At 40.1% G+C, this 10,923-nt stretch overlaps 1 protein-coding gene across 1 annotated transcript in view; it reads left to right on the forward strand.

Moving 5' to 3' along the window:
• Positions 1 to 1,677: 1,677 nt before the first annotated feature.
• APMAP (adipocyte plasma membrane associated protein) overlaps positions 1,678 to 10,923 on the forward strand; it is a 13,169-nt gene continuing 3,923 nt past the window's right edge. Inside the window, exons 1-5 of the mRNA XM_009331366.1 lie at positions 1,678 to 1,685; positions 3,216 to 3,332; positions 6,416 to 6,531; positions 8,339 to 8,431; positions 10,437 to 10,553. Of these exons, the coding sequence (XP_009329641.1) occupies positions 1,678 to 1,685; positions 3,216 to 3,332; positions 6,416 to 6,531; positions 8,339 to 8,431; positions 10,437 to 10,553 (451 nt within the window). The remainder of the gene's footprint in view (positions 1,686 to 3,215; positions 3,333 to 6,415; positions 6,532 to 8,338; positions 8,432 to 10,436; positions 10,554 to 10,923) is intronic.

Genomic DNA, 10,923 nt, shown 5'->3' on the forward strand with positions numbered 1-10,923 from the left:
CCCCCCCAATGGGTCTTTTTAAGTACTGTTTATCTTTTGCTAGTCAAGAAATAACAGTTGTCCCATTGTGGCTTGCACAGATTTATTGTGGGTGCGATTAAGTCCTGTATAACTCTGGTTAGTCTGTTTATATTTGGCAATAGTTTAAAGAGTAATCTGCAGTTTAAACACTAGTCTGTATGTGTCTGAGATAGAATAACTTCATAAACAGTCCATTTGTTTGTGGCTAAGTTAAAGAAGATTCCATTTACTATTTTCTGTTTAGGAATTTTATAAAAAATTAGCTTTACTGTAAATAAAGGCAATAGCTGCAATAAGAAAGTGGTGGTGTTTGCTTTGCCTTCCACTGAATGAAGTAGTTGATGACTTGTAATACTTTGGTTCACCATCTATTATGTCTCTTCCCATTTGAGTACCTTGCAGATTCTTACCTCTGCCCTTCAGGGTCATCAGAATGAAAGACTGTGTATGGTGGCTTGCATGTGTAGCCCCTGTTTTTGAAGGAGAGCATCAGCATCTCTCAGATTGAGAGACTGCTCTTCCTGGCTTCAGCCTCTCTTGGTAAATTTGCTCAAATCAGTTGAATTTCTAAGGCTCCAGCAATGATCCAGAGTATCCACAGGTTCTGTTCTCATGAGACTCTCCTGCATGAAACCAGTGGAAGAAATTCTGGAGGCTGCCCTTTTTCTGTCTGGGAGCTGTGGCAGAAACTCTTGATGACAGTTGCTTTCCCCTCTGGCCCCCCAGTAGTTCTGCCAAGAGGATGAGGCAGCCTGAACTCCTGGCTATGGTGACCTGTACTATCGTCTTGCTAGCCTACTGTCTGTCTTCAAGAGCTGGTGCAATGGCTTCTCTTTTTAGTTCTTAGTGACAACTAAATTGCTGTTACTATAGCTGGAGTCTTGGTAAGTTGCATTATTGAGATTTGTGGCTGGAGTCCATGTAGGATTAATTATCAGAGACACAATTAGCTGAGGATTTCTGTTTTGCTTATTAGTGTTGGTGAACCATTACCTCAGTGATTCTTTCCAGTGAGAAAGTTACTGTAAGTCAGTAACTTACAGTTGTCAGTATTCTATATTGGGTATGTTTTGTTTGTTTACTTTTATAGGGATTCTGAGCAGCTGACTTTTTAATTTTTTTTTTTAAGTTTTTGGTTTTATTTAAATTCTTACTGTTTCAGCAGTGTCTAAAACAGGTCTTGCAGTTTGCAGGCTTGAAGCGTGAGTTTGCTTGTCACCTCATTCTTTCTGCCTTTTTCCTTTATTGTCAATTCCTTGCAAGTTTGAATGAGGATCAGAAATATGACTTTTACTTAAATCATGCTTTCAGGAGCTTTAATTAAGTTGGCTTTGGCAAATGAGTTCCCATTCATATTTATCTGCTTCCTTTTGTGTGAGCTATTCTCAGCTGTCACAAAGATGCTCAGGTGTCTGCTGACAGTACTTTTATAGTATTGAGCCTTCATCTTTTGAAGGACAGTGGAAGGACAAGGCTGACAGCTGAAGTCTTTGTGTGAACTTGGGGATCGCCTCGTATCTCTACCACCTGCTCTCGATTCCAAATCCAAGGGGAAACAGACTGGGAGGTTGTTGCTTCCTCAAGACATCTACTGTTAGAGCAGGAAGTGCTGAATTCTTCTAATTAACTACAAGGGCATTCTGGCTCTTGGGAAGTATGAAGAGGTCAGTGCAGATGAGAGAGCTTGCTGGAAGCAGTTTCCCAGCCTGGTCCAGCTCAGATGGAGACAAGCTTAGTGGTGTAACACTGCTGAAGTTCATGATGGGAATGCTGTGCTCTTGAGAGAAAGAAATAAAATTTAGGTTTTAATATAAAAAGAGCAGGAATACTTGGGCATGCTGGTGGAAAGGAAGGAGGCTTAGGTGGTGAGTGCCTTGGGGGAGCTGGGGACAGTTTGGTGACCAACAACAGCAGTGCTAACAACACTTCTTGGAGCAGGCTGAACTGTCTGTAGCTTTGGGCTAGCAGCAGCCACAGCTCTTGTCATGGCAGGCTGCCAGCATCCTTGTATCAGTCATCTCAGCACAGCCTGGTGATTTGCGCGGTGGCTTGTGATGGCCCGTTGGGTACTGTGCAGAGCTGGGGAAACTAGGGCAGGCCTCCATCCTAACGGCCTGTGTCTGCTACCAGAAGAGAGGGGCTGGCAGCAGTTGTGCCATCAGGAAAGAGCTGTGATGGATTATGAATATTCCAACTTCTGTACTTTGTGCATACAAGCAGTGATCAAATCCAGGCCTAGTTCTGTCCTTGCTGTTCCAGCTGATAATCCCAAAGGTTACCTTGATGCTGATATTAGTACTGCAAGTACATGTCATTAGCTCCCCAGTTGTGATATATGTGCTCTGGGCAGTAGTTCATATTTCGTACTGTCTGGATGATTGGCTAATGAAGGACAAAACAGTGGAAGTGGTCCAAGGATTAATGCAGAACCATCAGGCACTGTTTGCCTTTATTTAATTGATAACTGCAAGGAGACTGGCTGGCTGTGCCAGTGAATGGTTCAGAGTAGCTAAAATTGTGGGAGCTGCTTTTTCAGCTCAAGGCTAGGATTGGTTGAGTGTGGCTCTGTGCTTTCCTCTGTAAATGCCTGATTGATGCCTCTAAACTTGTTGAGCACAAAACCTGTTTTTCTCCTGTGGAAGAACAGTTTTTATTTTTTTGTTGTGTGTTTTGATGGGTAAATAGAAGATACTCAATTTCTTTTGTGTGCTGGGGCTTGAGTTTCAAACCAATGTTCACTAAATTAAGCAAGCATTCATTTAACTTCTCTAATGTTTGTTGTTTTAGTTGAACTTTTCATGCGCAGTTTGTGCTGGGATGGAAACCATTGCTAAAACTGAAGATCAAGTTAAAAAAACACCAACCAAGCAACCTCCCCCCCGTTTCTTGTTTGGTTTTTTTTTGTTTTGTTTTGTTTTGTTTTTTTTTGGTCAGCTGTAACTTGTAGCATGCATGAAACCTGAACATGAGAATACTCTGCCTCATATGATGCCAGTATGCTGAGACTGGATAAATATCCCTTTCTCTTATCCTAACGAGTTCAAAATGGACCTTAAAGGTCATTCAGGATGGCAGGTGGGCAAAAGTATTTCTGGTTCCTTTTGTGAAGAAAATAGGCTGTTAAAGAATTTTTAAAGTCTTGTATCTTAAAACAGCTTAGCATGTTAATCTTATTTCTTGGCTGGTTTTGGCAGTACTTACAGCAGCAAGGTGTTCCGTGTTACCTTCTTGACTTTGGCTGCATCTCTAACTGTGCCCCTGCTTGGAGTAACTGTTCTACTGGATTGTCCTATAGACCCTCAGCCTATAAGGTAAATTGTTGCTTTGTTTTGAAATAAATGTTATTGAAGCGTAACTTCTTGTATGTGTTCTGTTGGTTTTGGGTTTGTTTGTTTTTTTTTTCCAGCAAACAAGAGTCAACGATGTAAAGTCGTTCCAACTGGATTAAGAAATTGGGGAGTGATTGCAGTATTATCCATTGCCATGGCTTGCTTCACATAGCCAGTCTGTTTCTGAGCCATCTTGCGCAGTTGCGTGTCACTACTGACCATTGAAGGAGCTGAATTACTTTCTTTGATCATTAATCTAGAAAGTGATCTGCTGTGCAAGCTGTCACTGAAGCTTGTGATTACTTACGTGCACTCTTGCCTTCTGTGAGACAAGAACTGCATTTTCACTAAGGACCAAGCTGTACCCCTGCTATTATAGTTTTGTCAGAGAGACTGTTTATCTGAGGATGGAAATTGAAACGGATGACCTGACTGGGTTGATTTGGCGCTTTGTACCAGTGGAACCATATGGTGATGTTATATTTAAATGCAGATCTCATAAAGCAATGCAGCTAGGTGATTTCTGCCCTGAATGATGAATTCATAAACATCTGAATCGAGGTCTGTATCAAATGTGTAGTGTAACAGTGAATCAACTACATGAGAAGATGTGACCTGTGTTGGGAGAAGTTGTGTGTGAAATGCTTTGACTGCTAGCATAGAGTGGAGTCAAGCACTGTTTAGTGCCTGTGGCATTTTGAAGTAAGTGAAAATGCTCAGTCTGCTAAATATTTATGATCAACTCAATAATTCCTTAATGAAAAGGAACAACAACACTGTAAATATCTCTAGAGTTGAAAGAAACTGTTAATGTAGTAGGGTAGTGCTTACAAGTCTTGCCAATAGGCTATTAGACATAAGCTGCCTCATTGCAAATCATAATGAAATGCTTTCTGCTGTGGTTGGGTTTAACAAAACCCAATTCCCTGAAATACACTGCAACTGGAGAGTAATTCTGAAAGCCAATAGGATGTCTACAATGCTTTTCCTGTTATATAGTCCTGGTCTAATTCTGGTCCAGGGTAACAGTATTCTGCATGCTTACATTTCTTACTTTAAGTCCCTCTTACAAGACTGGGAGAACTATTCTTCTTGCCCAAATCCCTGGCTTATATTGCTGTACATTCTTAATTAGCTTCTTAGCTTCACTGCCAGAAGTGGTTCCAGTCTGTACAATAGATAGGATGATTCCATGTGATGTTTATGAAATGTTTTGAAAAAGCTCAAGGAGGTAGATGCTATCTGAATCAATCCCTTCAGTGAAAGAACACGTAAAAATCTCATTTGCCAATAGTGATGTTATTCCTGTAAGCCACTGGAAACAATGAGGAATAAGAGGAGGGAGAAAAAAGCAGATGTGATCTGTGAAACTCCACGTGAAATTCCTGCAACTCTGGTTTATTTCAAGTTCTTTCTCTATGAGCCTGTCTTGGATAATATTGATCCCAGGCAGGATTTTCTGCTTGCAAACACAACTGTCCAAAGTTCCCAGCAAATGAGTTCCTTATCTGAAGCCTGTTATCCTCATCTGAAACTCTTTGATGCTTGGAAGAAGGGATGGAAAACAAATTTGTGTTAGCATTGTGAAGACAACTCTGCTGTAAATCTTCTGTGGACAGGAGCTATCAGTTGGCTTTGCCACTGCAGTAATACATACTTAAAGGAAAGTTTGCTGTCTGTAACCAGACAGATAAAAGTATGTATTTTTCTCTCCTTCTGAATTGCTTGTGCTGTGAACCTGTTTTCCTCAATTGTCATGGCTTTTCTAGTTTGCAATTTCAATTGACTTTTTCCCCCCCAGTCACTGAGGCTCTAGAAATTGTAATGATTTTCACCATGTGAGCAGTAGAGTTACAATGTGGTTGGTGACAAATAGGTCCTGGATCCTGTGAATCTGGGCAAGTTTTGGAGTCAAACCTCATCTTTTTAAGATTCTACAGGTGGAAGGCATTTGCTTATGGTCATATAAGGAGTTATTTAAAAAAAAAAAAAGTTTGAAAAATTCTTTCAAAACTTGGCCTAGGGAGCTTTAGCATACTCTTGTGAATGAACACCTAATGAGTTTACCACCCTGGGCACCTATGCAGCTTTTAGTAATAACTTTAAATCCTTAACTCATGGAGGCTGAGGTGGCTTATGTGTGTGTTTTTCAGTCTCTTCGGTTCTTAAACATATTTGAGTTTGTCAGCACAGTTAAGGCTGGTCTTGAAGCACAGTGCTTTGGAGCCTGGTATTTAAGTTGAAGCTGTATAGGCATCTTACTACTTCCCTTCTCTGTATCTCTCTAGTTTGTTGGAATTCCAGTTGCCTTGAACCTGGCTATTTATGTGAATAAGGGCTTGGAAGATCAGACCTTATTTTGTCATTTTGAGATTTCAGTTCAATACCCTTTAAGTTTATGTGCAACTTACTCCTTTGAGTTGGTCTTTCTCTATGGGAATGCATTCAAGTCATGAACGAGAATATATGTTTCAATATGATATGAAAGCATGTGGTCCTAGTGCTCAAACTACTGGAACACTTTTTTCCCTAGTTGTATGCTAATTAGTAATTAAAAATTATTTTTCCTCCATGATGAAAATGATCAGTGTCAGATCTTAGTGTATTGTAAAATGCCAGGCTTTTAAATTTTAAAACCTTTTTGCTTAGGAATTTGCATATATCTACTTAGGAAAAATATTCTGGTAGGAACAACTCATTCAGCTGAGTAAGAAAGCAGTTATTCTTTTGTGTTGTGGCAATGCAGAAATCCTTTGCCTTTTTGTGAGATAGATGAACTAGGAATGTGTTGTTGGACTTGAAGCTGTATAGATTTCCAGATACATCTTAGGAACACATAACTGCAACTTTTCTGATCAGCAGAACCAGAAAATTATGATCCTTGATGAACAAGAGTCAATTTTTCAGCTTGTCAGCTATGTTTTCTTTTTTGAAATATGCTGTATGTAAAGCATAGGTCAGGTTTGCAGGAGTTGGCAAACTAGGAAAAAAATGATTCAATATGTTGCTCAAGAGTGTTTGCAGATTTGCGCAAAGGATCATGAGGTCTGTGTTCTGTTTTGCAGTTTGAAGGAACCTCCCCTCCTGACAGGTGTGCTAGAGCCCAATATCAAGTTACGAAAAGCTGAGCGGTTATGGGAAAATCAGCTGGTCGGACCAGAGTCCATTGTCAATATTGGGGGTAAGCACTGACAATACAAGCTTTTAAAGAAGGGTCTTTAAATGTTGCTCCATTGATAAGGGTTTGTTCAGCAATAAAGCTGTTGGAAAACAAACTCTGGAAGTTACTTCGAATATGCAGGTTTTTAAAAAAATGTGTTATGCAGCAAAACCTGGCTGATATATACTGCTTTTCTCCTCTTTCCCCAGCATAAAATAAATCTTGTTGCCAGATTAAAAATCCCTGTCTTCCAGGACTGAAAGCATCAGCAATGTAGTGAGGGGCTACTTACGTTAGGAGGAAGCGGTCCCATTTTTCATTTGGCTAGCTCTTAACTGGGAATTAATATTTACAGGGCACTACATACTCTTTTAATGCTCATTGCTTCTGAGGGAACTGAGTTTTGTGGTGTTAATTTTTGCTTATATGACAGAAAAAAAATCTCAAATTGATAAATAGCATATTTATATTTTAGTGCTGTTGCATGCATTACAGGTGCCATCCTATACTTCTCTCTTACGGCACGTGTGTTCTCCCCAAATCACAAACCCATGCCACCTCTGAGCAGCTTCTTAATGAGGTGGCTAGACTTGTAATGGCATGACATCCACTTAGGAAACCAGCTTTGTGCAGGGGTTGTTCCCTGTGCCTCCTGAAGGGGGGTAAGGCTAGAAACTACTCTTGACATGAGTCCTTGACTGTTTTAATGTGAGAAGGAAAGGGTGTGGGGGTTGCAAGCAAGGCCCTTACTGAAATATCCTTCAGTACCAGAGGTGCTCAGTAGCTATATCATTTATTTTCCTTCTGCTATATCTTCTAATAAATTAGTAAAATATTTTAAAAAATTATTTTACCCAGCAAGAAACTACTGTAAATTCTTTCCTCAGATTACGCTTTTTCTACCTATCTCTGTTAACAATGTGCTACAGTGATGACCTGAAGCCACTGATTCTTTTCTGTTACCTAGTTTCATCAATCTCATTGGAAACTCTTTAAGGAAACCTTCCTGCAAGGGACAACTGACCTATGGGTGAAATAATCAACCTGACTGGAAATAAGTTTCGTATGAATAAATGTTGAAGTCGTCTTATTCCCTTTTAAAAGTGTAATTAGCAAACTTAAAACTTCAGTTAAATTGGAGTTGGAAAAGTCCAAGCAATGGGCCGTACTAATCCAACGGTCTTTCATTTAATTTGGTTCTATGGAAAAGTTTGTATGTTGTTTGTATTCAGTAAATCTGTCTTATGCTATCACATGGCTTGGCATGAATACAGTAATTTGGCAATGCTTTTGATTTGGGTGGTTGTTCAATTGCTATGTTTTTTGTAATTCTTCTCCAAAACTGATACAATATGAGCATTGGCAGGTGTCCAGCAGCCTATGTGTACTGTATCAGAATGAGATGTTTTTATCTAGTCAGTCTCTCATTGAAGAGTGGTAAGATGGATGCAGTGCCTGATCACATTTTATAATGATGTAGCAATTTGCCCAGAGGGATCAATCCAATGACTAGCCATTAAGTTGTTACGTCTACCTTTAACCAATAATTTGGACCACTTATGGGTGAAAAGTTTCATATCCCATACTCATAACTCCTAAGACTTAAATCCTTCCTCTTCTTTTTGAGTTGGAAGAAATCTAACCAAATGCTCTTATTTGCCTTCATCTTTCCTCTTCCCTCTTTATTCTTTTGCTATGACTGAAGACAGCTGTTACTTCACTGTATCTGAAACACGAATTCTACTTCATGCTAGTAGAAGGATCATGTAGAAGGATGTTTGCCACTACAGTTTTGTGATCAAGCTAATCACACCAGTTGTTTTTGCAGATGTGCTCTTTACTGGGACAGCTGATGGGAAGATTATAAAAATAGAAGATGGGGAAATACAAACAGTAGCCAGAATTGGCCATGGTCCTTGTGGTGAGTGACAGCTCCTGAACATAGTGTACCTGAAAATGTCTGGGTCGGGGCTTGTGTTGGTTAAACTGGTGTTCTGTCCGGATTGCTCATGCAAGTGCATATCTTTCTCTGTAGAGATTTGTAACAGAAATATTAATATATTTGTATGAATGAAGTATGAGTGGAAATATGTCTATAAGCACTATGAAGGGCCAAAAGAAAGGGAATGGGTGCTCTTGATAACAAAGGACACTGTTCCCAGCAGTGAAATTTAGGAATGTGGGTTTTCTATGTCATGACTACAAGGCCTGCACTCTCGTAAGGCTGCAGCATGGATGGCTTGTTGGTAGAAGATCCTGCATCTTAACACCGGGAGGAAGACAAGGTTGAAGTGCATCACAAATAACATTCCTTTTCCTGTTAGTCCATCTAGAAAAAGCACGTATCCTAAACAAGAAAAAAATGGGCAGCAACCTGGCCTAATATTTATGGAAGCTGAAGTCAGCAAGATTCTGAGGTGAAGGGCCACCCCATAAAAACTGAGGACTCCTAAACAAGTGTGAGTGAATGAACTCTGAGATAATGTGTGAGTGGGAAAGATCAACTTATTTAGAGATTTTTTGAAAATAAATATCACCTTCCCCATCTACAGAATTTTGCCTTGCATTTTGTTGTACTAATTTCCCTTCCTCTGTTTGTAAGTACAGTGGGAAGTTGTGGTGGCTGCACCTACTTTAGCAGGGGTCTTCCATTGGTCATAAGTCTGTTTTCTCACTGCTAAATTGCAGTTGTTTCTTGTTGAATTCCACACTTTCTGACCCACTTATTTGCTTCATTTAATGAGATTTCTGGAACTGAGTGAGAAAAACTGGTAGCGGCTTGTTTATTAACAGAACCATTTCTATGGGGAAGCTTAATGTTGGCCATCTCAGTACTGCCTGGACAGTCTGAGAAGCCTGGCTGGTGTTTGTTGGGACTGTGGGTGATTTTGTTTGTGGCAATGATGTAGAAGCTTACATGAGGTTCTGCAGCCCTGCGCTGGTTGTCAGTTAAACAGAAATTATGGGCAGGAACTGTTGCTGTCTTTATGTAGCTTACATTGACACGTTCATAATTTCAACTAATTTTACATGGATGTTCACGTGATTAGGCTCTGGACTGATTTGGAAGCAGTCTCTTGACTGCCTAACAGGTAGGACAGCCTTGGTGCTGACAGCCAATGAAGCCTGCTGCCAGCTGATAGGAAGCTGGACTTCCAGCTGCTGCTTAGGCATGAATGTGGGTTGGGATGGATATGAAGAATCGCCTTTCCACTGCTCATTTCCATTGGACTTGTACAGCTTGGGAGAGATGGGAAGATTACGCTGCCCTATTTGTTTGGGGCCAAAGAGGTAGTGGGGAGCCTAGACTTCCGTCTTGCCTTCCTTGAGTTGGGGAGGGAAGTGGAAAGGCTGTAGCTGACTACCTTCTCCAGAAGTTCCTCTTACTGATCTTTCAAACTACAGGTGTTCTGAAGTTCTTAGTTCTTCAGGACTCAAGTAGACAAATTTTTCAGATTTGCAGTATTCCCCTTCCTCCTCCTATAGAAGTCTTCAGTGTCTGTGTCTTGAGTAACCGGCTGTTTCATGACAGCGTTGGACCTTTCCAGAAAAAGAAAGTTCCAAGATGTGCATGTCTTGGGGTTTGGTTTTTTTTTAATTTAAAAAAGAAAAGAAAGAAACACACAGTAAAACTGATTCTTTCTGAGAAGAAGCATTTAGTTAAATCCAATTTTCTGACATTAAGCCCTACTCAGGGCAGCTGTTGGCTAGCTACCAGCCTGGCAAATTATATGATTATCTCTAGACTGGTGAAAACATGGGCATATCTGTTTCACTCACACCTAGGACAGTAAGTTCATTTCTTTAATGAATGTGTGTGGTGCTGGCCGTAGAGTTTTGTTAAGCTACAGTTTGACCTATGTTGGTAGCCTGAATGCATTGTATTTATTTCTATTTGGAAAACCATTTTAAAATTGTTTCCTAAGGAACCCGTGAAGATGAGCCAACGTGTGGAAGACCACTTGGCATCAGAGTGGGGCCAAATAACACCCTTTTTGTCGCAGATGCTTATTATGGACTTTATGAAGTTAATCCTGGTACAGGTATGACTTTTCTACTCAGAAGTTCTCTTCCACTGACAAATCTGGGCTTCATTTGCAGTTTTGCCAGACACTGCAGGCAAAACAATGCCTGCCTTATTTTAAACTGTTTTGGAGCTGTCTGGATGAAATATGCCATGCAAGAACTTGATATTTATTTTCTTGTAGCAATCACTTCCTCTCTATATCTGTCTGCCTGGATCAGAGTTACCAGTGGCTTACCTTCTGGTGACATATGCTTTTGATTATCAAAATTGGTACCTCAGGATGCATGAATAAAGCTCTGTGTAGCTGTTTCAGTTTTCATAAAGGGAAAAAAAAATATTGCTGTTACATAAACTTTTTGTCATGTTTGGTGCAGCTGAAGGTCAAG

Source organism: Pygoscelis adeliae, unplaced genomic scaffold (assembly GCF_000699105.1).
Source record: "Pygoscelis adeliae isolate BGI_AS28 unplaced genomic scaffold, ASM69910v1 Scaffold259, whole genome shotgun sequence".
In the NCBI taxonomy this organism is placed as follows: Eukaryota; Metazoa; Chordata; class Aves; order Sphenisciformes; family Spheniscidae; genus Pygoscelis; species Pygoscelis adeliae.